General features: G+C 50.0%; 1 protein-coding gene and 1 long non-coding RNA gene across 9 annotated transcripts in view; one reads left to right on the top strand and one right to left on the bottom strand.

Moving 5' to 3' along the window:
• PLA2G4E (phospholipase A2 group IVE) overlaps positions 1-23,415 on the top strand; it is a 58,735-nt gene that overhangs the window by 25,043 nt on the left and 10,277 nt on the right. For 6 of the 7 annotated variants that reach the window (XM_077880754.1, XM_077880758.1, XM_077880759.1 and 3 more), the window contains 11 exons: positions 5,006-5,078; positions 10,980-11,116; positions 12,831-12,962; positions 13,977-14,017; positions 15,765-15,807; positions 16,658-16,721; positions 17,610-17,770; positions 17,868-17,957; positions 18,338-18,375; positions 20,442-20,577; positions 21,834-21,970. In XM_077880754.1, the coding sequence (XP_077736880.1) occupies positions 5,006-5,078; positions 10,980-11,116; positions 12,831-12,962; positions 13,977-14,017; positions 15,765-15,807; positions 16,658-16,721; positions 17,610-17,770; positions 17,868-17,957; positions 18,338-18,375; positions 20,442-20,577; positions 21,834-21,970 (1,052 nt within the window). Of the gene's footprint in view, positions 1-5,005; positions 5,079-10,979; positions 11,117-12,830; positions 12,963-13,046; positions 13,562-13,976; positions 14,018-15,764; positions 15,808-16,657; positions 16,722-17,609; positions 17,771-17,867; positions 17,958-18,337; positions 18,376-20,441; positions 20,578-21,833; positions 21,971-23,415 lie in introns of those variants that run through there. The other variant, XM_077880760.1, reaches the window with a different exon arrangement.
• On the bottom strand, positions 4,305-14,220 carry LOC144303064 (uncharacterized). 2 transcript variants are annotated; one of them, XR_013370095.1, is made up of 3 exons: positions 14,139-14,220; positions 5,563-13,817; positions 4,305-5,141 (listed from the first exon to the last, which is right to left on the bottom strand). It is a non-coding gene; the product is annotated as an uncharacterized LOC144303064 (long non-coding RNA). The 2 variants fall into 2 exon arrangements; XR_013370096.1 differs by having other exon boundaries at positions 4,306-8,715; positions 9,545-13,817.

The following is a 23,415-nucleotide window of genomic DNA, read 5'->3' as shown; positions in this document are numbered from 1 at the left end:
GGATCTGTGGTCAAGACTCCTGGGCCCACCATCTGACTCCTGAGGGCCTCCTATAGAGACTCTGGGTTCAAGGCCAGGATTCCAGGGCTCCGGACCAGCTCTGCCTCAGCTTTCTCATTTACCTCAAGCTTCCAATTTGCCATGGGCATGCCATGGCCCGGACTGTCAGCAGCTACTTCTTCCCGGTTCTCCTCTCCGGGCCCTTCCCCCAGGCCACACTGACTCACTGAATGAGATGAGCAATGGCCTGAAAGTGTCTTGTCCTTTCGGGGTGGAAGATGGAGACCCCACTCAGCCTCCAGTGAGCCCAAGGAGGAGAGCTCCGAGCTGCATGGTGCCTGGTGCCCTGCTGCCATGGTCAGGACAGGTACCACCTTCTGGGGGGCGCCCACGTTTCCCCACAGCACTCAGGGGACTGGAAGAGCCTTTGGTCAGCTGTTGTTCCTGCCTCCCCAGTCTAGTTGAGCCCCTGGAACCTGGACTGGGGGAGAGCTTCCAGAGAAGCGATAGAGCACCTGAAGCAGGGAATGAAGCAGCTGAGAACAATGCCTGTCCCTCTCGGGTCCCAGAGGGTCTGTGACTCAGAGCTGGACTTCTTGCCCTGACTCTCACCTAGCCTGTGTGATACAAAGGGAAAGAGCCATGGTAGCTCCTCCCAGGAGCCCCCTGGTCTGGGATGTTGCTCAGACAGCTGGGAAATGTTCTGAGGTCCCATAAAGTCCTCATCCCAGTGATGTCCTTTGAGGGAAGGCCCACACATACTGGAAGCTATCACCAGGCTATTCGAAGCTCTGACACAGATGTTGCAAGGAACTGGTGGGATGTATACACCCAGCTCTCTGGGGAGGAGGAGGCGGCATCACCAGCCAGGCCTGCCTCGAGAAGCCCTGAGGAGGGAGTTCCCACAGGCTCCCTGGGAGCTGTCTTGCCCTCTCCTGCACCCAAACCTTGTGGGCTGGTTTGGTTAGGGTCCACCTGGCCTGGGGGTGGGTATCACACCCACCACTTCTGAAACATGGTTGTCAGACCCAACCTCCCGAATTCCCACCCCTACCTGGGAGCCTGCCCCTGGAAGCCCATGGGTAACTGTTCCAATGATGGATTTGTGGTGACAGCTAGACCTGGGGTGCAGGGAGAGCCCTGAATCAGCAACGGAGGGCTTACTCCTGCCTCTGCTGTTAAGTAGTCCAGTGCATGACCCAGAGCTAGCTTTAGCCAGTTTGGTTAACTCACTATGAGAGCCCGCGCCCCGGATGCCACCCTGCTGTCAGGTAGATCTGCGCCTGAGTCCTGGCCCTGCTGCTTCTGTACTGTGTGCCCTTGTGTGAGATGCAGTCTCTCTAAACCCAGGCTTCTCCACAAAGTTGGGATAACACCACCCTCCTCAGAGTGTGGTTGGGGGGCTAAATGAGAACAGATGTGGTGCGCCTGGTCGGGCCCAGGGCCTGGTGCATAGGAAGAGCTCAGGGAGTTGCGCTCCCCAGCCCCCACCAAGGTCCTACCTATAAATATGGGGGTAGGAAGGGGGACTATTGAACTGCCTAATAGCCAGTCCTGAGGGTCAAGGCGGGACATCTTTTCCATATGAGCTGGCAAGATCTGCCTGTCCTGAGTAGGTCTCAAGGGGAAGTAGAGTCCTGGCAAGATCAGCCCCGGGAATCAAGGCCAGGGAAGAGGCTGGAGCCAGAGCTGGGTGTGTCTGTTGGCCTGAGCTGTAGAGCCCTTTCTCCCACGTGGCTTCCCTGAAAGCCGTCAAGCCCACCCTTCCCACGCAGCTGTATTGGTTATTATCATATCTGAATACACTTCTGTACTGTTTGCCGAACAGTCCCTGCCTGGAGCTCCAAACCCTGAGTGCTCCCTGGTCCTTACCCAGGACCCTCTGATGCCCCATGAACTGAAGGATCCTCATCCATCCCTGCTGCAGGGCTGCAGCCCAGCTGGCATGATGCCTAGCCATGGCTGTCGTTAAATATTCTGATTTTCTCCCTGATAACCAGCCAAGGCCTCCCATCCAGGGACAAGCTTGTCTGAGTCCTTAAAGTGGCTCCCCTTACCACACCGTAAACTACCCCATAAGTTTGGGTCCCATAATATCGCTGGTTTCTGGTTTCCAGCTGTACAGCCACAGACACTGTGCTTTATTCCTTTGGATCTTTTTACTGTGTATCAATTACCTCTGTGGCCATGAAGTTTCGCTTATCTCTAGCACCACTTCAGTTGAGCTGGTTATTTATATCTGAAGCAAAATGGGTACATTCATTTCTATCCAAGACGGTCATTTTTCACCAACCTGATCATCGGGATCATCTGGGCCCAAGACTTGAGTCCCATGTTCCCACTGCCTTCCTCCCAGCCTGACCCCTCTGGGCTATCTCCCAACCCCCTTGCTGGCAAGAAAGTGCTTTGGAATTGGGTCTCTCCTATAAATTGCAGAGCTAGAAGCTGTGATTTGAGACTCAAGGTAGACCACACGGGAGCCTTCTGTGGCTACTGGGAGTGGAACTCGTTCAAAAACCCTTAGGCTCTGGTGGGACTCCTTAAAAGAGGGAGGTTGTGGAATATGTTGGCAGGAATGTAGCCAGTGAAAGCATTGCAAGTAGAAGGACTATCAGAGTTTGGGGGTTATTTTGGAGCCTGGGGGGAATTCAGAGTGAAAAGAAGGAAAAGAGGTTCTAAGAGGAAAAGCTGGAGGAGGAGGAGGAGGACATGAGGGGCAAGCGACACCTGTCATTGTGTTGAAAGGTAAAGGTCATTTTCAAGTAAAGTGACACCATGGTCGTGGTTATGAGCTTGAATCAGAACTAGATTCACACTTAAGGTCCTCTTGATTCTAGCTGAGTTTCAGACGTCAGAGAACACAGGCTCAGATTCGCCATCTGTGAAGTGAGGCTAATAACTGCTTCGCGGGTCATTGTAAGGACTGAGCAAGATGGAATGTAGAGATTATACTCACAACGCCCAGCATATAGCAGACGCTCAACAGGTCATGGCTGAGGTGGTTAGCGCTGTTGGCTTAGAGTGGGAAGAGGTGGGCAGCCTCACTGGAGGGCACCAGGGCTACATGGCAGCAGCAGACTCTTCCTGGAGGGCAGGAGGACCTCGAGTGAGGTCCTGCTGGAAGCTGTGAATGCTCCCTTCCAGACTAGACGTAAGGGGGCCAGGCAGAGCAGCCCCTCTGGGAGGCAAGAGAGGGACGGTGATGGCCGAGAGCCCCTCAACACTAGGAAATGCCCTGAGGCCTCTGGCGGCCCATGTGAACTGTCGTTGCCCTCTGAGAAAGTAGGCCAGTGGGAACAGGCTTTGCCACAACTGTTCTCCTGCGTGAAAACTGACACCTGCTTCCTCACCAGATCAGACCAGGACACCGGCTCTGCCAGCTGGGGAGTGAGAAACGAGGAGCCCATTATGCCCAGAGGGGGGTCTGGCAAAGGCCTAGCCATGTTTCCAGAACCAGGAGAGAAGTGATGTGTGTGGCCTTTGACTTGAGTCACATAGCTAAACAGAATCCTGTGAGATCAAGTTATTAACTGTGAAGATACCCAACATTCAGAGCTAACCTCACCAAAGGATTCCTCAGGCCTATTTATAACTGTCAGTTTGGCTTTGGCTCTGATTCTGAGGAAACTGTTGGGGATTGAGGAAGAAGAGGCCCTAATTCTATCTCAGGGTCTAGGTAGCAGCCTTTCCAGGTGTCGTTCTATTGTGGCTGTTTAGAATGAAGCCCCAGAAGAGGCTGCAAGGATAGACATCAACATGATGACAGTTCTCATGACAAGAAGATCATTTTCACTATAATGAGTATTAACTAAACTCATTGTGGTAATCATTTTGCAATATCTGTATATTAAATCATTAGGTTGTACACTTAAAACCAATATAATTTTATGTGTCAGTTTTATCTCAATTAAAAAAGATTAATACCTCAGGCACCTGGGTGGCTCAGTGGTTAAGCTTTTGGCTCAGATCGTGATCCCGGGGTCTTGAGATCAAGTCCCACATCAGGTTCCCTGCAGGGAGCCTGCTTCTCCCTCTGCCTGTGTCTCTGTGTCACTCATGAATAAATAAAGAGTCTTTTTAAAAAATTAATATCTGTTATAAAGATCTTATGAAGATTTAAAAATGTAAGAATAGTGTCTGGCAAATAGTAAGTGTTCAGTAGATGCTAGCAAGCTATTGCAGTGTTGTCTCTGATAATAGCCAAAACAGATGAACTATCTGTGTACAGTTTGAGTTCAAAATAAAAATAATTATAACATTAAAAACAAAAACAAAAACAAATGATAATAGTGATCATCAATAATGGGATGCTGGAGACTCTTTTTCTTCATACTTTTATGGTTTTTCCAAAACCCCAATAATACTTTTTTAAAGATTTTATTTATTTGAGAGAGAGAGAGAAAGAGGATGAGCAGAGGGAGAGGGAGAAGCAGACTCCCTGCCCAGCAGGGAGCCTGACGCAGAACTCGATCCCAGAAACCTAAGATCATGACTGAGCCAAAGTCAGACTCTTAACTCAGGCACCCTCCAATAATATTTTAAATAGAGAAGAATTGCATCCTTTTAAAAAGTTGTAACGTGATTTTGGCAACATAGGGTGAACTATGTGGAGTGTAAAGGGTTCTATAGTTCAAAGGCCTCTATAAATATGGTCCTTTGGTCGGCTGGAGGAGTCCAGTGTCGTCTGCCATGGGTACAGGCTGGAAGTGGATGGTAAATAGACTCCTCTAAGCCAGGGTCAAACTTTCAGGGAAGGGGCTTCAAATCCTGAGATTCAAACAGATGAAGCGTGAACAGAACAGGCCTGAAGCTGTCCTCTTCCAAGGTGTGTTGGCTCCTAGCAGTGGGGCGAGGAGAAAGCCTTGGGGACCAGTGATCCTCTGGGGCCCAGAATGCGGATTGAATGGGAGGAGACTTCTTGGGAATGAGCAGTGGGAGCCCGTGGCTCTGGAGCTGCTGAGTAGTCATAGCCTGAAGAGTGTCCCACTATCCTCTCCAACCACAGGGTGGGCTGTCTCCATGCCATCTCCTGACCGTGAAGGTCATCCGGATGAGAAATGTCCGACAGGCTGATATGGGTGAGTATCCTCCTGTCTTCCTTCTTTCTCTGCTCATGGGACCTGGATTAAGTCAGGCCCTGGCTGGAGAAACATCAGAGGAGTGGCAGTGGGGGTGGGGGTGGGGGTGATTGCTATACTCAGGTAGTATTCCAGGCTTTGGGGTTTATATCATTTTTCCAGGCCCCTCCTCTCACCTGCTACCTTGGCACTACTGGCCCCTGCAGACCACCTGGGTCTGAGAACCGTGTTCACCTCACTCTCTCTTCCCTACTCCCCCTCCTCTAGCACCCATTGCTAGGAGCACCAGCTTCTCCCATGGTGGGCCCCTCTTGCTTCTGCATGAGTTTGTGGGCTGCTAGAGGTGGAAGGAGAGGCCCATCTGTCAGCCTAGTCCCAATGCCCTTTCTCAGTGCATGGGTCCTAAATTGGGTTCTGGGGTTCATGGCAGAAGCCACATAGCACCAGCTCTGCAGTGTAGCCCCATGGATATGGTCGGACTCACCAGGGCTGTTTGTGCAGTGTTTTCTTGTAGACTTAACTTCACTTTCAACCCAGTCTTGGCTGCATTCCCAGATTATGGGGGCCCTGGGAAGTCTTTGGCTTAAGAGAGAAGTGAAGGTATCTGGGTGGGCAGGATACTCCCCTCATGCTTATCTTTGGGGTGGAATTCGAGAAATCAGGAGAACTCAGATCTCCTCCCGATGCTGCTCTCAACTTGCTCCATCCAGAGTGAGGCTTGGCCCTCAAGAAGGAAAAAGCTCTGTGTCAAAGCCCCATGGCTTAGGTGTCCCCACTGACTGGTGACTACACAGGCATGGCCTAAGAGCCACCAAGCTCCCCCAGAGTTCCATCATTTTCCTCTTGCCCTCACCCTGGGATTCAGCTAGGTAGAGAGAGCCTCGGGGAGACAGAATGCAGAGAGCCATGTTACCAAGTGTGCATTTAACCCAAAGCAATTACAGACTAGTAACAGGAGATGACATTCTGAACCTACCACTATAGAACTTAGAACTGGGGGCCCTTGGGTGGCTCAGTCAGCTAAGCAGTTAAGCAGTTAAGCATCTGACTCTTGGTTTGGGCTCAGGTCATGATCTTCAGGTTCTGGGAGAGCAAACCACACCAGCACTGGGCTATGTGCTCAGCGAAGAGTCTGTTCGAGATTCTTTTCCCACCTCCCTGCTCACTTTCTCTCTCTCTCTCTCTCTCTCAAATAAATAAGTAAATAAATAAAATCTTAAAAAAAAAAAAAAAAGGAACTAGAGGAGGACATTGAAAGCCGAGAGTAGCTAAGGAAGGCTGCTCTGAGGGCCTGGGGTCTGACAGGGGCAGACCAGAGGTCCTGGGCGCCCGATCTGCGGGAGAGGCCATGTTGAGGGAGAGAGAGAGAGGCCTCAAGGCATCTGTGAGCACGGCCGGGGGCAGGCCTCCAAACAGCACTTGCTCCTTTGAACAACCCCAGGGTAATGCTGAGGCCCATTCCGCACACCGAGGCTAAGGATTGCCTAAAGTGGAAGCAGTGTTTGATCCTAGTGTTTGGACTCTGGGAAGGGGGGTGAGGTAGAGGGGATAAGCAGGAGAAGCAGGCTGGGGCCAGGCAGAGGAGGATTGGGAATCCAAGTGATAGGGTACCTGAGTTCCTAAGGAAGGGGTCGCATGACTTTCTGGGGGCGATAGGCATAGGTGGGGAGAGGCTGACAAACTGTTGCCACTATGCAAACAGAAGTGAGAGGGCCCTGGGGCTGAGGGAAAACCAGGGCGTAGGGAAGGACTCCAGCTGGCCCCCCTGGAGGCCAAAGTGTTCAGAGCCCATGCCAGCCAGTGTCAGTTTGAGCCTGGCTCTGCCAGGAGGCTGGCAGGAGACCAAGGGACTTCTCTGGTTTCTCGGGGCCTCCCAGGCCACCAGCGAGTGATCTGAGAAGTGTTCCCTGGGCAGGGCCTGGCCACTTCTTTTGCCTTTCTTGCCCATGCCACAGTGGGTCACACAGATACTTCACTCACCCCTGGGCAGAATTCACCCACTCCCCTCACCCCTAGGATACCCACAGCTTGCACTCCTCTGCTTCCACCCCCACCCAGGTGTGTCTGTCCCAACCCTGTGGGTCACCCAGGCTGCACACTTGTGGCATGCCTGCACCTGTGTGTGCAGACCTTCCCTTTGACCAAGCTCCTCTGTCTTCTCCAGCCACACCCATCCCCTGCGCATCCCAGAGGTTGGGGTGGGGGGTAGGGGCACAGGCAATCAGACAAATGGACTGAGGTCTGGCCCCCCAACCTCCTCTTCCCTTTCCCCACAAGCCCCTCTGGCGCAGAGACTGCCTTTGGGAGGTTTCCAGATCCCCTTTGGGAATCCCCTCAGCTGAGCTCTGTTGTTGCCTTGCCTGATGAGATTGGCAACTATCCCAACGTCTTCTGGGTGCTGGGTTACTCCTGCCCTAAACTGTTCCCTTCTAGCTTGGATCAAAAATGAGCTCCACACTGGTTCAGTCCCCAAGTGTGTGTCTGAGTTTCCCAAGATTTTAAGGAGTCTGAAAGGAATGAGATTGGGGGATGACTCCCTTGTCAAAGAGTGCTCCACCCAGCCCGGGGCCAGGACAAGATGGAGCCCTGTAAACCTCCCAGGGTCCAAGAGCTTTTATTCTCTTGGGAAAATCAAGTTAAAACTCAAGCCAACAAATGTGAGGCAGGTGTCTCCAGAGGTATTAGGAAGATAGTGTCCTCAACATCTATAGATCTCACTGAGTCATCTTTGCCACCCATATTCTGGGAAAGAAGGTGTGTCATTCAATGACCAAGCCCTCTATCACTCCAAGAGGAACAAGGCTTAGAACTGTCTGTGCCTAGGAAATCCCCTGTAGTCTCCGAAATCCTCAAAATTGGGTCAGCATTGCTTAACCGTTCATCATAGCCAACATGCCGATCTCTCTCCTTCTAGCTAATGATGCCTGCCCCAGAGTATCCTCTGGGCCCCTGCTGGCCTCACTCCGTCAAGTGATCTCTCCCTCTCCCAGGATTTCCCCCTCCTTCGGCTGTACTCTCCTTCCCCTTCCCAACCTTGTGGATAGAAGTGGGACCAGGTCTCTTAGAACTGAAAAACAAATCAATGCTGGAACTGGGGGTATCCGATTCATCCCTCTCTTCCAAGTCACACCTTGCCTAGAGATTTAAAACTTACGCCAAAAATACTGAGATTTTATTTAATGGGCTTAATGGGAGAATTTTAGGCATGAGCTGATAATAGGAAAGGGGTTTTAGAGGCAAAGGGGCCTTCTCAGGGCCAAATTATGCTAAGCAAATGGGTATAGAGTTAGCGGGATCCCTGCCTGCAGGTTCCCTACCATACAGGAGGAAGACCCTAGGAAAGTATTTCAGGTTGAGGAGGAATGGGGGTTGTCCAGGAGGGGTCCTGGGAGATCCCTGGGGAGTATCCCTATAAGCAGAGCAAATAGAGATCTGAGCTGCTTACCTATGTCTGTGGTGACCCAGCCCAGAATTTGATACAGTGCTCTAAAGCAGGAAGTTGGGCTTTTCCATTCAATTCCTCTATTCAACAAATTTTTAGCAAGTGCTGACTCATGGTCTCCAGGCCCTCTCAGCATTTGGGGCACAGTGGAGGCAGATGCTCTGACCTGCACTTTGGTCCAGTATAGCCAGTGCTCTGCCAAGAGAAGAGCAGAAATTCTAAGCTGTGTGTGTGTATAAGGGGGACACTGGCCAAGACTTGGGGGCTCAGGGAAGGCTTCCAGAGGAAGTTCCTTTTGACACCTGAAGGGGCTAGCCAAGGGAAGGGTGGGGTGAAAGTGGAAGAGAACCATGTTCTAGACAAAAAGGAATGGCAAGATAGCATGGCACTTCTGAGACCACACATGTTTGGGTTTGGCTGGAATGTAGAGGGTGAGTACAAGTGCTTGTGTGTGTGTGTGTGTGTGCATGTGTGTGTGTGTGTGCATGCATATGTGTGTGTTTGGGGGCAGGACAGGGGCTGGGTGATAGGGAGGGTAGAAGGAGGAGGCTAAGGCTGGGGAAGTGGGAGAGGCAGCCATGTTGAGTGCTTGGGACTCCTTCCTGAGGGCAGATAGCAGATGTTGAAGGATTTTAAACTGGGAGTGACATGGTCAGCTCTAAAAGGATCCCTCTGATTTATCTTGAGAGAAAAGATTAGAGTAGGGCATGACAGGAGACAGGGTGCCCAGTCGGGAAGTAGCAGCAGAGGTGACGGTGCCCTGCACCGAGGCAGTAGCAGTACAAGTAAGAAGTGAGTGAGCCAGAGAGCTCAATGGAATTAAACTGATGTCATGTAAGAGCCAAGGATGATACTTGGCGTCTGGCCTGGCCACCTGAGTTGATGGCAAGCAGGAGCAGATTGGCCATGGAGGGGATGGGTGGGGACAATGAGGTCATCATTTTCTGTAGATTACTCTGGGTTTTGGTCATTCTTTGTGTCTGGATTAAGCAATTATGACCCCTAAGAGGCAATGCCATCTTACCTTTATTCAGTGGGAGGAGGGCCGTGAATTCCAACTCCCTTGAACATCGAGCCCTCAAAGATTAATCAGACATCGGAGAGGAAATCAGAGACTAGGGATGCTTATGATGCAAACCATGGGTGGAGAGTCAGTCCCAGGGGACAGCCCAGGTTTACTCTCACCGGGCATTGCTACTAATAACTTGAACTAGTAGTTTTGGTCAGGCCTATTAGAACAAAACTCCTATCTTCACACCAGTTCCACCATCTAGAGGATTCTCTGACACTGGAGACTGTATTGACTTTTACCATTTTCTACATGCCTGGTGTGTACCCTGGAAATTACCCCAGCACATTGTCAGGAGAGTGACAAGGGCCATCATGGCACCTGTTTCTCTCTCCTCCCAGGTAGAATGGAGGGAGGGAGTCACACTAGGCTGCTATTTTTTTTCACCTCTATGCCTTCTGCTGCTCCAGCCAGAAGATCTGAGAGTCCTTCCCCTACTTTGGGAGGGATTTTTAAGAACAAAGCCTTTGGGACACTTGGGTGGCTCAGCGGTTGAGTGTCTGCCTTTGGCTCAGGTTGTGATCCCGGGGTTCTGGGATGGAGTCCTACATCAGGTTCCCTGCAGGGAGCCTGCTTCTTCCTCTGCCTATGTCTCTGCCTCTCTTTCTGTGTCTCTCATGAATAAATATTTTTAAAAAAAGAACAAAGCCTTTGTCCCTTCTCCAGAGCACATCCCACAACATCACATTGGAGTTATTCATTTCAAGTGAGAAAAAAAAAGTACATGGCCTTAGATGTGAGGCTTTCTTGGGTCCCTCATGCCTCATGCTGGGAGACTAGTGTAGGTATGAAGAGCCTGGCTAGGTGCAGTAGAGACATTAGTTCTATGTAAATGGTGGTCCCTGCTTCTAGATTCTCCTAAACTCTTGTTCCACTCAAGTCTTTTCCCATCCTGGCCCTCTGGGCAGACTCACAGCAGACTATGTCCCCTTGCTTCTCAGCAGCCCGAAGGAAGAGCAGTACCCTACTGTGGTTTCCCTGGTATCTTGGGCTAAGGAAAGAGTTGGACTGGACCCTGTGGAGCTTGTCCTCCAGATATTCCCCTGGCAGAGGAAAAAACGTGTAGTCAGACCTTGTTCCAATTTAGCAGGTGTTAGCTCAGAGAGCTGGGATGCTTCTGAAAAGAGCCAGAGGCTATCTGTGTCCTTGAGAGTGATCAGTGGGACCTGAATCCCCCTCTGAGAACTTTCTAGCCTGCAAGCTCTAGCCTTCTCAGGGGTTCTGGGAAAAGGTCTCTGGAGAGTCAGATCCATGAGTCAGGAGGGGAGACAAAGGCCTGAAGACAAAGGCTTGCTCTGAAAGTGACCTGCCTGAAGTTTCCTTCTGACTCTCTCCTTCCTGGACCCAGGCTGCTTCCTCACCCTTCCCCACTCTTGTCTTCCTTGGACAGTGAGCCAGACAGACTGCTTTGTGAGCCTCTGGCTGCCTACCGCTTCTCGTGAGAGGCTGAGGACTAGGACCATCTCCAACTGCCCAAACCCAGAGTGGAATGAAACCTTCAGCTTCCAGATCCAGAGCCAAGTGAAGGTGAGACTTGCAAGACACGCTGTGTCAGCCATGCTGACATTTCCAATCCCACCCCATGCCTGCTTTTCCTTCTGTTTGCTTATGTGTCCTTCTTCTATTTGTCTTTCTTTCCACCTACTTCTAGTGACCCATCTTCTCACTCACCCACTCCTTCATTAGGCCTGCCTCATGTTTGTCCCTCTGAGTCTATTCATCCTCTATCGTCTTTCCTTTCTCTCTCACCTTCTACCTAATTGTTGCTGGAACCTGGTGGTTCCAGCTGCAAAAATTGAGCATGCTTGCAGAACATGCTTCTAGTAAGAGAACACATGGAGGGAAAGGGCCATTCTATTCACTAGGTCCAAGGCCAGTCTAATTCCAGCCAGAGGATTTTCCCTATCTTAACTCCTTTTTAGAAGGCTTTATTATTTCTAGCTCCTTGAGTATCTGTTCTTTCATTTGTTGGGCTGTTGTTTCATGGTGTTGGCCTTCTTCAGATATATGGTGACTCCCCTGTGGGAGAATTCTCCCTCGGACATGCTGAGCTATAACCTCAGCAACCTCAGAGTGCTCTTTTTAATTTTTCTTTTTCTTTTTCTTCGCCTTTTTTTTTTTTTTTCTCCATGCCCAGCATTCCAGCATAGGACTGGAACTCATGACTGTGAGATCAAGACCTGGGCTAAGATCAATAGCTGGATACTTAACCAACTGAGCCACCCAGGCACCCCCTCGACAGAGTGCTCTTTAAACAAACTTGGCCTCATCATGGAGGTATCAATCCCAGTCTTGGGTCACTTGAGGCTTCACATCTCCAGCTTATTGCTTCCATATTTTAGAGTGATTCTTTATTTCTGGTTCATGATAAGTCCTTTTTGCTTTCAAGGAGGGCTTTATATTGGTTACTAGAAAACTATCTCCTCTATCATATGTATCATTTTGGTGAGGAAAGGGGATCTTGACTTGGGCTCAGACTCCATCTTGAAATCAGAATTTGGACTTCCTTTGTCTAAAGATCTATGGGGCTGCTCGTATGAATCTATGCAGTTGGTTCTGGGGCACGTCCATGTTACTAGTAATTACAAGGTCAACAGATCTCATTCAGCAAGGAACCTCCAACTATCTTTTAACCACCTGATAGGGACCAAAGAGGCAAACCCGGTCCCAACCCACATCTCCTAGGATCCTTGGAATAAGAGACCTCAGAGGCTAATCCACATCACCTAAAATCACTGACTTCAGTGTTCAGTTAGATGTTATAGTAGCCACCCAACTCTTGCCATGCAGCTTTGGGACCACCCATGAGACTTCCTTCGGGGCTGATGAACCAAAGGGTAGAGTTCAAACACTTCACTCCAAGCTCATCAAGTATGAGAATCCTCATAATTTGCCACATCACTCTCCTGGAGCTTTAAGATGTTAGCTTCCCAGAATTGGGTTGTCTAGCACTTAATGGGCTCTCTTTAGCATCTAGGGCCCCAGTGCTGAACAGTCTATGACTTGGCAAGGGTCTTGCTCCCTCTGCCCTTCCATCATCCCCCTAGAGGGTCAGGAAGTTTTCAGAGAGTTGGAAAGGAGAGTATAGACACTATCCCCTCTGAGCTCATTTTTCTACAAATGGCTCTCACACCTGAACAGGGACCTCTGTGCTGGTCTCATACCCAGACCCACATCCTTGCTAGGGAAATGGGTCCATGTAAACAAAGTAACCAGACTTGTATCCTCTCTTCTCCCCTAGAATGTGCTAGAGCTGAGCGTCTGTGATGAAGACACACTGACACCAGATGACCATCTCTTGACAATTCTCTATGACCTCACCAAACTCTGCTTCCGAAAGAAAACCCATGTGAAGTTCCCACTCAACCCAGAGGTGGGTGCAGGTATCCAGGCCCTCAGCCTCCTGCCTCATGAGGAGCAGCTGGTTATTTCCATGGCTCCACTCTAGGAGCTTCTCTCTATGTCACCAATTCAGGAAAAGATAGTACTGCTGGTTCAGTCCTTGTGCTATGCTTATTGGCTGTGTAACCTTGCAGAATATATTTAATTCTGTGTTCTGTTTCCTCATATGTCTAAGGGCAATGATGATACCTTGCAGGGTTGTTGTGGCACCAAAATGGGAAAACATAATTAAGGCACTTAGCACCTTTCACAGTACAAAATAGGGATGGAGTATGTGCTGGCTCCTTTACTTCCCTGACTCCTGCTGCTAAGATAGCCCAGGGTACAGAGGACAGATGAGGGTAAAGAAGGGAAAGTCTGCAAATCAGAGAAAACCAGAGCTGAAAAAGACCAGGATGTTATCAATTCAATCATTCAACAAATGCTTGATTTCCTACTATGTATCAGACACTGTCCCAGGCCCCGGAGACACAGCAGGGAACAAGTATCCCTGCTCTTGCCTGGCTTACATCCTGGCAGAAAAATTAAAGTCCAGTGAAGTCACAGCTTCCTAAAATTATGTGACAAGAGGTATGAAGGAATAGATGAGGGAAGGGGCCCCCATTCTTCTAAGTTGAGCTGGCTGGAGATATTATCTCAGATCTTTGTCCCAGGTGCTGAGCCCTTTAAGAAGGCAGGAGAGGGACCCCTGGGTGGCACAGCGGTTTGGCGCCTGCCTTTGGCCCAGGGCTCGATCCTGGAGACCCGGGATCGAATCCCACGTCGGGCTCCTGGTGCATGGAGCCTGCTTCTCCCTCTGCCTGTGTCTCTGCCTGTGTCTCTCTCTCTGTGATTATCATGAATAAAAAAAAAAAAAAAAAAAAAAAAAAAAGAAGGCAGGAGAGTGATGGGAAGCTGGGGTGGGGGTAGAAGCTAAAGGGACTTGTTTTGGGGCCAACAGGTGCAGCCCCAGCTCACAAATGCTTTCCCTTTATCCACCTGCCAGGGCATGGAAGAGCTGGAGGTAGAGTTCTTGCTGGAGGAGAGGTGAGTAGGCCCCAACTCCCTAGGAACCCCGCCCCCCAAAGTCCTGATTCCCAGATGGCTCTGGGCAGGCATTTCAGAGCCTGATCTGCCTTTTTGCTGCCCTCCTCTCTCCCACTCTTACCCTTGGCACCCCATCAGGGGAGGGAGCTTCTAAATACTGTTGGTGCCTCGGCCCCACCCCTATTCATCCTGTTCTCCTGACATCAGAATTGCTTCAGAGATCTAGAACTCTGGCCAAATTGCATTCCTAAGAGTAGCCTCTGGGAAGAATTCCTGCCATGTGGTGATGGGGCCTTGTAGAAGCCAGGCTGAGAAAGATGTCAAGACAGAGGATCACCTCTTTGACCCTGAACTGTTAAACTCCCCCAAACCCTGGCCTGAAGTAGCCTGTCCCCCTCTGTAGCCAACTCTGAACCATATCAAGGAGATGCTCAGATCCAACATGTGGGGTTATTAACCATCATTTTCAATTAAGAAAATAACCTAGGGTCCTAGGGATATGACTAGGCTGGGTACTCAAGTAGAATTGAGCCCCCAGAGCTGGAGGATAGGAAGGAGAGGAGAGAGGAAAGGGGAGGGTAGAGAGGGGAGAACTCTGTTCAGGATGGTTAGTGTGCCTTGTGATTGGGCAGCTGACTCCTCTCCATAGTCCTCATAGGGCTGAGCCCCTGGATTTAGGATAAGCCCAGAGAAAGGGGGAGGGGGAGGGGCAAGAGCTAGAACAAGAAAGCATGTCAAACTCCACTCTGAGAGAGTCCTCTACCTAGGGACTCTTGGAACTCTTTGGGGTGCCTCATTTTCCATCAACAGCTGATTAACAAATTAAAATCAATTTTATCTCCCACTGAAGAACATCTGGGCTCTCTCCTCCAGTTCTTGATTCATCAAGACTTAAGGAAAAATTCCTGGTAGCTTGCAAAATGAAACATGTCAAAATTGGTAGTAAGTGTTGATATGGAGATATAATCATCTTAGGCCTAATTTTGGCATGGGGGGCTGTGGACTCCCCTAGGCTAATTGTAACTTTGAGGGCTTATATTCTTGACTATATAACATGAAGACATTTTCTATATACCAGACTCCTCTCTGGCTGGGTCAGAACTGTTCATTAAATACATGAATTAAATAAAGCACAGAAAGGAGAACGGGTCATTTCTGCCACCAGAACTATTTATATCTGCTGCAAGTGGCAGGCTCAGGCCTTTCTCTGCCACCTGTTTATCTTCATAGCTCCTTACAGTTGGGCATAGAGCACGGTTGGGCATCTGATTGAGCATAAAAAACAGTTATCCCTTTTTTAAAAAATGGCACTCTTCTCCTCCTTCCAACTGCTACATTTTTTCCCTATTCTATTTAAAATGTATGACTTTTTTCCTTGACAATCCATAGTTCTAAGGTTTCATTATTTTTTTTTAAGATTTTATTTATTCACTTGAGAGAGAGAGCATCAGGTGGGAGTGGCAGAGGGAGAGGGAGAAGCAGGCTCCCTCTAAGCAGGGAGCCCAATGTGGGGCTTGATCCCAGGACCCTAAGATCATGACCTGAGCCGAAGAAAGTCACTCAAATGCTCAACCAGTGGAGCTACCTACAGCCCCCATGATCTAAGGTTTCTTAAGCTGCTATTTTTCATAAGTATCAAGGAGGCCATGCTACCTCATTATTGTCCCTATACAGACTCTTTAACACCTTTGTGAGAAATCAAGCAAGAATAATATAACCGACCAGGCATTCTCATTTTGTTTTCCAGTCCCTCTCCACCTGAGTCCCTCATCACCAATGGTGTGCTGGTGGTAATTGTCCTTCCGGATTTCTGTAGTTCCAGAGGCCACACTTGGCTGCTGCTCTCAGGGGAACAGAACCATGGGAGAGAACATGGGCTCACCTGAGCCCCTGTCCTGAAGCATGCCAGGAACCAGGCTAACTAAAGCAGGCCAATGGGGGGCTTGGACGGGTGGGACAGGGGCTGGGCCCCTGCTTCTGGGGCAGAGGGAGCCAGGGCATCTATCACCCTGGATCCTGTACCCCACAAGGACGACCTCTCCCCTTGGGAACCTCCCCAATTAAAGTACCTCCTTGGAAACAGCCTCCTCTCTGATTCAGCCTCTGTCCCATTTTCCCCAGCTCCAACTCCTCTATAAGCACAAGTCCGATGTTTAAAAGATTTTCATAATTCAGCTATCGGTACAGATATTTCAATTAAATTCATCTAAAGCCTTGGGATTCGAGATCTCTCCCCCAGAAATCAGTCTTAGGGAGTTTGTGGTAAAAGAATCTGACTTATAGAAGACTATTTTGTTGAAAGTTCTCACTTCCAAAGCTCACAGTGGAATGTTCTCTTTTTTTTGTTGTTGTTTTGAACAAAATCACTCAGCTTCCATCTCTGACCTGTAGCTGAGAGCATGACCCCTAGTAAATGGTGACCATACATCCTAGATTTTTCGGGATGGATTCCTTTTCACAACCATCTCTTAATGAGATGATAAGCCTTGATTGGGTTCAGAAAATGTAGTTGGTACACCCTAGAGTCGGCCCAAAATCAGACCAGCGCTGAATTTATGCCCTCATTCATCTCCTCCATTTGGCCTGGCAGAGGGAGGGGGCAACTGGTGCTCAGACTGACCCTCCTGTCCTTTGTTTTAGGCTCGTCAAGTCTCCTGCCTAGAGGTTCACACAGAATGCAGGCAGCAGAAGAAGAGCAGCAAAAGTAAGTCCTGTGACCTCCTCTGCTGCTGGGGACCGAAGTGCCACATGGCTGCCCTGGGCTCAGTCTGGATTTAGCTTGGCCAGGGCTCCTCAGGATCAGCTCACCTTCAGGGGTCATGAACCCCTGGTCTCCCTCCTGCTCTGTAAGGAGCATGCTCTTTCAGGCACCCACGTGACCCTCAGAACCTCTCAGGCCTGACAAGCACTGTGGGCAGGGGCCTGTGGCACAGCACTGCCCACCTGGCCCACTCAGGTCTGCGCTGCACTCCTGGTCTGCTGCAGTGGCCAGTCTCAAGGCAGGTGGGCTCCGACAACACCCAGGGCCCCCCTACCTGTGCCTGTTCCTCTGGTCGGATTATAATTCATAGAGGGTCCTAGCATCTTATAGCCGGTGGGGACCTAAGAGATCCACAATTACAAAACTCTTCAGTTTACCGCTCCATCCCATCTTACTCATGCAAGGCTTCCAGCCCTGGCCCAAGAGAAGAGAGCAGCATAGCTGCACAGACGTGGGAGGGGGAGGGAGGAAGAACCCACGCCCCCAAAATCTGGTGGTATGGTGAAGGCCCATTTTCAATATAGCAGGAGGATGACCTTAGGGCACCTCCTGGAAAAGCAGAACCTAGCAGGGCTAGTCCAGAGGATTCAGCATCTCAGGGCTTTCTAGGGACCTCATTTGTCAGCATCACACACAGCCTTGTTAAATACAGATTCATGGACCCTGCCTGACCCTATGGAATGAGACTGAGGCATTTTAACCAGTACCCTAGGTATATGCTTCTAAACCCCTGTCCTGGGTTCTTCCAGCCCGGCTTTTTCCTGGTTCAAGTTGGGGTGTGGGGGAGGTCAGAGGCTTCTAGGGGCTCATCCCTCTTGTCCTCTATCCCAGTGAAGGACCTCCTGGTGACAGTGAAGGAGTCCTTCGAGCACACCCAACGCGTCTCACACTGCCGGGAGCCGTGCTGCCCAAACCCGGCCTGCTTCCACTACCCCAAATACTTCCAGCCCTGGATGCACACGGAAGTGCCCAAGAGCCAGTGGAGCCATGGGGTACAAGACAGTGGCAGTGGGGGTGGTATAGGGGACTGGTGCAGGCGGGGCTGCCAGAAAGCCCCTCACCCCTCACAGAACCCATCCATCCTTCCAGCTTTGCTGCTGCTGTGCACACAAGAAGAGCAGCCTTGTCTGCCAGCCCCTTGATTGCCTCCCTGATGGCCAGACGGTGACCCTGCCAGTGGTAAGGGCCTGGGAGTGAGAAGGGGCCTGGGAGCAGCCTAGCCCCAAGCTCCCAAGGGAAGGAGATGGGGAAAGCATGGGGGAGGTGATGCAGGGGGGTCTCTCAGGCAGGTCAGAGGAGTCTTGTGGGGTAGGAAACTGCGGGCTGTGGTGTAGAGCCAAAGAGAGTGTGTAGAGGCTGAGTTGAGGATCGTAAAGGGAATCCAGAAGAAGGAATGAAGGTTGTGTGTGTGTGTGTGTGTGTGTGTGTGTGTGTGCACGCATGTGGGCTGTGTGTGCTGAGTCGACAGTGGACAGTGTGGTGAGACTCCACTTCTTTGGTTGGGACCACTTGGCTCTAAATTGTCATCCCTGAAAAGCTGTTCATCTTTCAATTCCCAGGGTGAGAACTGCGCATTACACATGAAGACTACACCCTGGTAAAGCACCCTCTTTCTGTCTTTCTAAGTCAACTGAGGGAGTGATATGTCATTTTGATTTGCATTTCCCTGATGGCTAATGGTATTGAGCATCTTTTCATGGGCTTATTGACCATTTTTATATCTTTTTTTGGAGAAATGTCAATTCAAATATTTTGTCCATTTTTAAAGTGGGTTATTTGCCTCTTATTGTTAAGTTGTAAGCATTCTTTTTATACTCTGGATATAAGTCCCTTGTCAGATATATGATTTGAAAATATTTTCTCCTATTCTGGAGGTTGTCTTTTTACATTCTTGATAATGTCCTTGGAAGCAAAGACATTTTTTAAAAGATTTTATTTATTTTTATTTGAGAGCGCACAAGCAGGGGGAGGGGCAGAGGGAGAGGCAGAAGCAGGCTCCTTGGAGGGAGTCCAGTGTAATGTGGGGCCGGATCCCAGGACCCTGGGTTCACAACCTGAGCCTCTGAGCTGAAGGCAGATGCTTAACTGACTGAGCTACCCACCCCGGCACCCAGGCAAAGACATTTTAAACTCTGTGAAATCTAGTGTATGTATATTTTTTCTTTTGTCACCTGTGCTTTTCATATCATATTTCAGAAACTATTGCTTAATCCAATAGTTGTGAAGATTTACTCCCATGTTTTCTTCTAAGAGTTTTATGATTTTAGCTCTCACATTTAGGTCTATGACAGATTTTGAGTTAATTTGTGTATACAACGTGAAATAGGGATTCAGCTTAATTCTTTTGAATGTGGATATCCAGTTACCCCAACACCATTTACTAAAAAGACTATTCTTTCCCCCTTTGAATTGCCTTGGCATCCTTGTCAAAAATCAAGTGACCATTTACAATTTGATTAACTATTTTTCCTTGGACAAGTCATATAGCCTCTGTAGGTCGTAGTTTTTCTCATCTGTAAATTGGAGCAAAACCAAGAGTACATGTTGCCCTGAGGATCCAGTGAGAGAACACATGGGAAGTCCTCAGTGATCTGCAAGAGGGACACTCAGCAAATATCAACCAGTGTTATTACTGTTGTTTTATTATTTATTTTTTGTTGAGGCCAAGGAAAGAGTTATTTCTTCATAGTTGTGTCTGTAGGCCCATGTTCAACCTGGAGGGAACATGATGGCAAGGCTGCTAGGCTCTGGTTTCAAGGACATGTTATCTGGTTGGGGGTTCGGGCCACTAAGTAAGACTCAGGTCAGAAATTTGTCAAAGTCCATTCACCTGGAGTCCCTGGGGAACTGAGCCTGGGAGGACACTAGGGATGTACGTAGGCAGAGGGAGGAAGCTTCTGGTGAAGGCAAGGGCTGTGCAAAGGCTTGGAACTGAGACTGCTTCTGGGCTCTGAGAGCTAACATGCCCTTCCGAGAAGTAGTGAAAGATGAGGCTGGACATATCATGTAGGGTCTTGGCTGCCAGGCCAGGAGCCTGGACTTGTCCAGGGCAAGGATGTGATAAAAAGAAGACACGTGTTGGACACACTATGGCAGCTCCTGCCCACCTGCCTTGCAGATCTATGGAGATGAGAGGGTGATGACATCAGGAATATGAAAGGTTTTTGTCAATTGCACAAACACACAGAGGAGTATTTACTCCAGGACCAAGAAGAACTGGCTAGAGAATGTGAACTCCACAGAAGAGCCCTTATTGTAAAGCCTGGTCCAGGGAGATTGACCCAAAGGATCCCAGGGCTCCTTGTCACTGCTGTCTAGCCTCGGGTTATGGAAGATACCTGGGGGAAGCCTTTCTGGACTTTCCAGATAAGCTGAGGATGCAGAGGATTCGATTAGTCCCTGATTTTGTTGAGGCTCTGCTGAGAGTATGTCAGTTAGGGCTTTAGGGGCTTTCCGTTTGTCAATCTCATGAAGTGCTGAAGACAGCGCTGAGAGTTAAGCACAATTAGCCCCATTTTACAGATGAGAAAGCTGAGGCCCAAAGTCATAGAAATGGTATATGGCAAAACCAGGCTTCAAGCTGATGACCAACTGACCCTAAAACCTTATCTTCATGGTGGTGAAGCCTACAGGCCTACTTATCAGGCTCCTCTGTCTGCTTAGCCCTCAGACGCTGGATGTGCGGCTGGGCTTCAGCCTGTGTGCAGCAGAGCTGGAGTTCCTGCAGAAGCGGAAGGTGGTGGCGGCTCAGGCACTGAAACAGGTGCTGCAGCTGGAGGAGGACCTGCATGTGGATGAGGTGGGTAAGCAAAGGACTTCCAGCCTGGGAGTAAGTCCCCCTCTGAGCCGAGCTTGTCCTTCAGACACTACATCCTGCCAGCCACCTCCAAGTCCTACTTTGCCCCTGGGTGACCTCGCCACTACCTTTCCTGGGTGCCCAGCTGAGGGCCGTGCTGGATGTGATTCAATCGTGGGTTTGCAAGGGTAGGGAAGGGCAAGGCAGGGAGTGAAAGCAAGGAGCCGCAGCTGCTCCTCCCCATGCACTAAGGGATCCTGAGACGTCTTACTTACACAGGGACAAAAGGGCCTGCTCTCCCAGCCAGGAAAATATCTAAAGCTCTACCGCCTCTACCCAAAAGGCTGTGGGCTCTTCTTCAATTATTTCTTCCCCCAAATATGCACACATACACAACCCCCCAGAAAAAACATCAGTTGGAAACTATAGAGAAGCAGCTTCCCCTTGTAGGGCCAGCTTCTTCCCATAGGGCAGAAAGAGTGCCTTTGTTAGAGCCCTTTGTCACCTCCCTGGTACCGACTGAGGCCCACACCCCCCAGGCAGCAGATCACTAGTCCAATGCCTGCCTCCTGAGGCTGACCTTGGGTGAGAGGTTGGAGACCTCATGCCTGAGGAGGACTATGATGAGACTTTAGCCGACAGAAGGATCTTACTGTCCCTGCTCAAATAAAGAGTACATCTTGGCAAAGGTCCCCCTCCCCACTCTCCTGTCTTGAGGGGAAAACACCAAGGACATCTCAAACCTATGTAAATCTAGAGGTGACATCTCTACTCCTTCCCACATCAAGAATTCAGTGATTCCTGCTATTGTTCATATGGTATATATTGAGCACTTATCATATGCCAGGTCTGGGCCTGGTGCCCTAATATCATATCCTTGTACAGAAGGAACCATTAGGGAATCACACACTAGCTGGGTTCTCGAGGGAGTCTGTCAACCCTCTGGACCTCAGTGTCATCATCTGTTAACTGTGGGCTAGGCTAACAGTGCTAAGAACTCTTCCAGCTATGGTGTTCTGATTGACCAAGCCATGTAAAGCTTCAGAGCCATTTACCCTCCCCAAGTGTTGGGTTTGGAGCTAAGATCTAATTGTAGACCTACTCGATGGCCCATCACTCTGGGAAAGGCAGTTTTCAGGTCATTCGACGCCTCACTGTCTATGATCAGGTCCCTCCTCCACCGTTCTTTCTTAGCATCTATATGCCAGTCCATGTCTTCTCCTACCCAGCACCACTCCAACAGCTCTGTATGCTCCCAGGTACCACTGATAGCCATCATGGCCACTGGGGGTGGAACAAGATCCATGACCGCCATGTATGGCCACCTGTTGGCGCTGCAGAAGCTGAACATCCTGAACTGTGCCAGCTACATCACAGGCCTGTCAGGGGCCACCTGGTAAGGAGCTGGGTGCTGCTGCCTGGTGGAGCCCAGAGTAAGCAGTAAACAGGCCAGCCTGGGGTCTCTGGTGAAGCTCTCTCTGTCCTAAGTTAGAGTGTCTCGCAAAACCAGGGCAGCTCTACCACTTACAGCCGTGTGACCTTGGGCAGCAGCTTCACTTCTCTGAGTCTTTAGTTTCAGAATCTGTAAGTAGTTAACAATGGCACTGCCCCATGGGGTCATTGTGAGAGGCTCTCCCAGTACTGGGTACCCTGGGGCTGTGGCCGGGACCCAGGAACACAGTGGCTAGCACTGAGTGAACCACTCCTGCCACTGACCCATCCTGCCCAGAAGATGCCTCCCTCCGCTCTGACGACACCAGCTCTCCTAGGGTGGGTAAGCTGGCCCAGCTGCTCTGGCTGCCAACACTCCAGCCCACCCCCATCCTGGCCCCTCCCTCTGCCAAGGAGGCTTCCTCAGGCTCCCACCTCATCACTCCCTGCTGGGGAGCAAGGAAAGTGAGCCCCGCCCCCAAGGTGATGCCAGTGTGAGACCAATGTCTCCATGGGAACCACTGTGCCTAAGGCCCACAATGCTTGTAGAGGCCCACAAAAAATGTTTTACTTTCTCTTAAGAGTAGGGGAAAAAAAAAAAAAGAACATCTAGGTTGAAGGAAATGTTTTAATAAATAGCATGATTATATTTGTTTTTATACAATAACCATAAAACATACTTTTTAGTATTTTTATGGTGGAAGGGGCCCACTGAGGTCATAACACAGCCTGGTCCAGGTTGGCAGGGGCCTCTTGACCACCAGGGCTGCATCTTCTTCTGTCAGGGGCTCTGGTGGGCCTCTGAGCCTTGGAGGTCCCAAGCTGGGCCCCTCATCCTGGAGGAGCTCTAGGTAACTTATATTTGAGCAGTGGACATGAAGGCTAAGGGCTGCTGGTGCATCAGGAACTCCAAGGCTTCAGCCCAGATGAGACAGAAGGATAGCTGACATTTATTGGCATTGCCCATGGATGGTACACTAAGGAGATAAAACTTGCTTCCATCAGGGCAGAGGGGCGCCTGCATCCTGGCAGTGCTGGGCCCAGCAGGAGACTGGGAGGAGCTGGGGGGCCCTGGGGCGGGGGTGGGGGGGTGGGGGGGGTGGGGGATCTCCTGGCCTGGGAAAGCACTGGAAGTATTCTTTTAAAATCAATCATTTATAATGGTTTTGAAAGCTCTTTCAACATACAAAAGTAAGAGTGAATCTTACGGAGAGCAGGGTGCTTTTTGTTGATGAAATCTCTTGACCAACCCCCACCTTCCCAGACCAGAAACAAAGCCTGTGAAGGAAGAGGCCACTGTTCAGACAGCAGGGACATCGCAGGCTGTGGAGTACAGGGTTCCCGGGTGCTGTTCCGACAGAGACAGAAAAGCTGGGTCCAGGCCAAGAAGAGGCAGTGATCCAGGGCCAG

The sequence above is a fragment of the Canis aureus genome, chromosome 32 (assembly GCF_053574225.1).
Source record: "Canis aureus isolate CA01 chromosome 32, VMU_Caureus_v.1.0, whole genome shotgun sequence".
Lineage (NCBI taxonomy): Eukaryota > Metazoa > Chordata > Mammalia > Carnivora > Canidae > Canis > Canis aureus.
The sequence above is the reverse complement of the archived record's forward strand: the minus strand, read 5'-3'. Positions and strand labels throughout refer to the sequence as shown.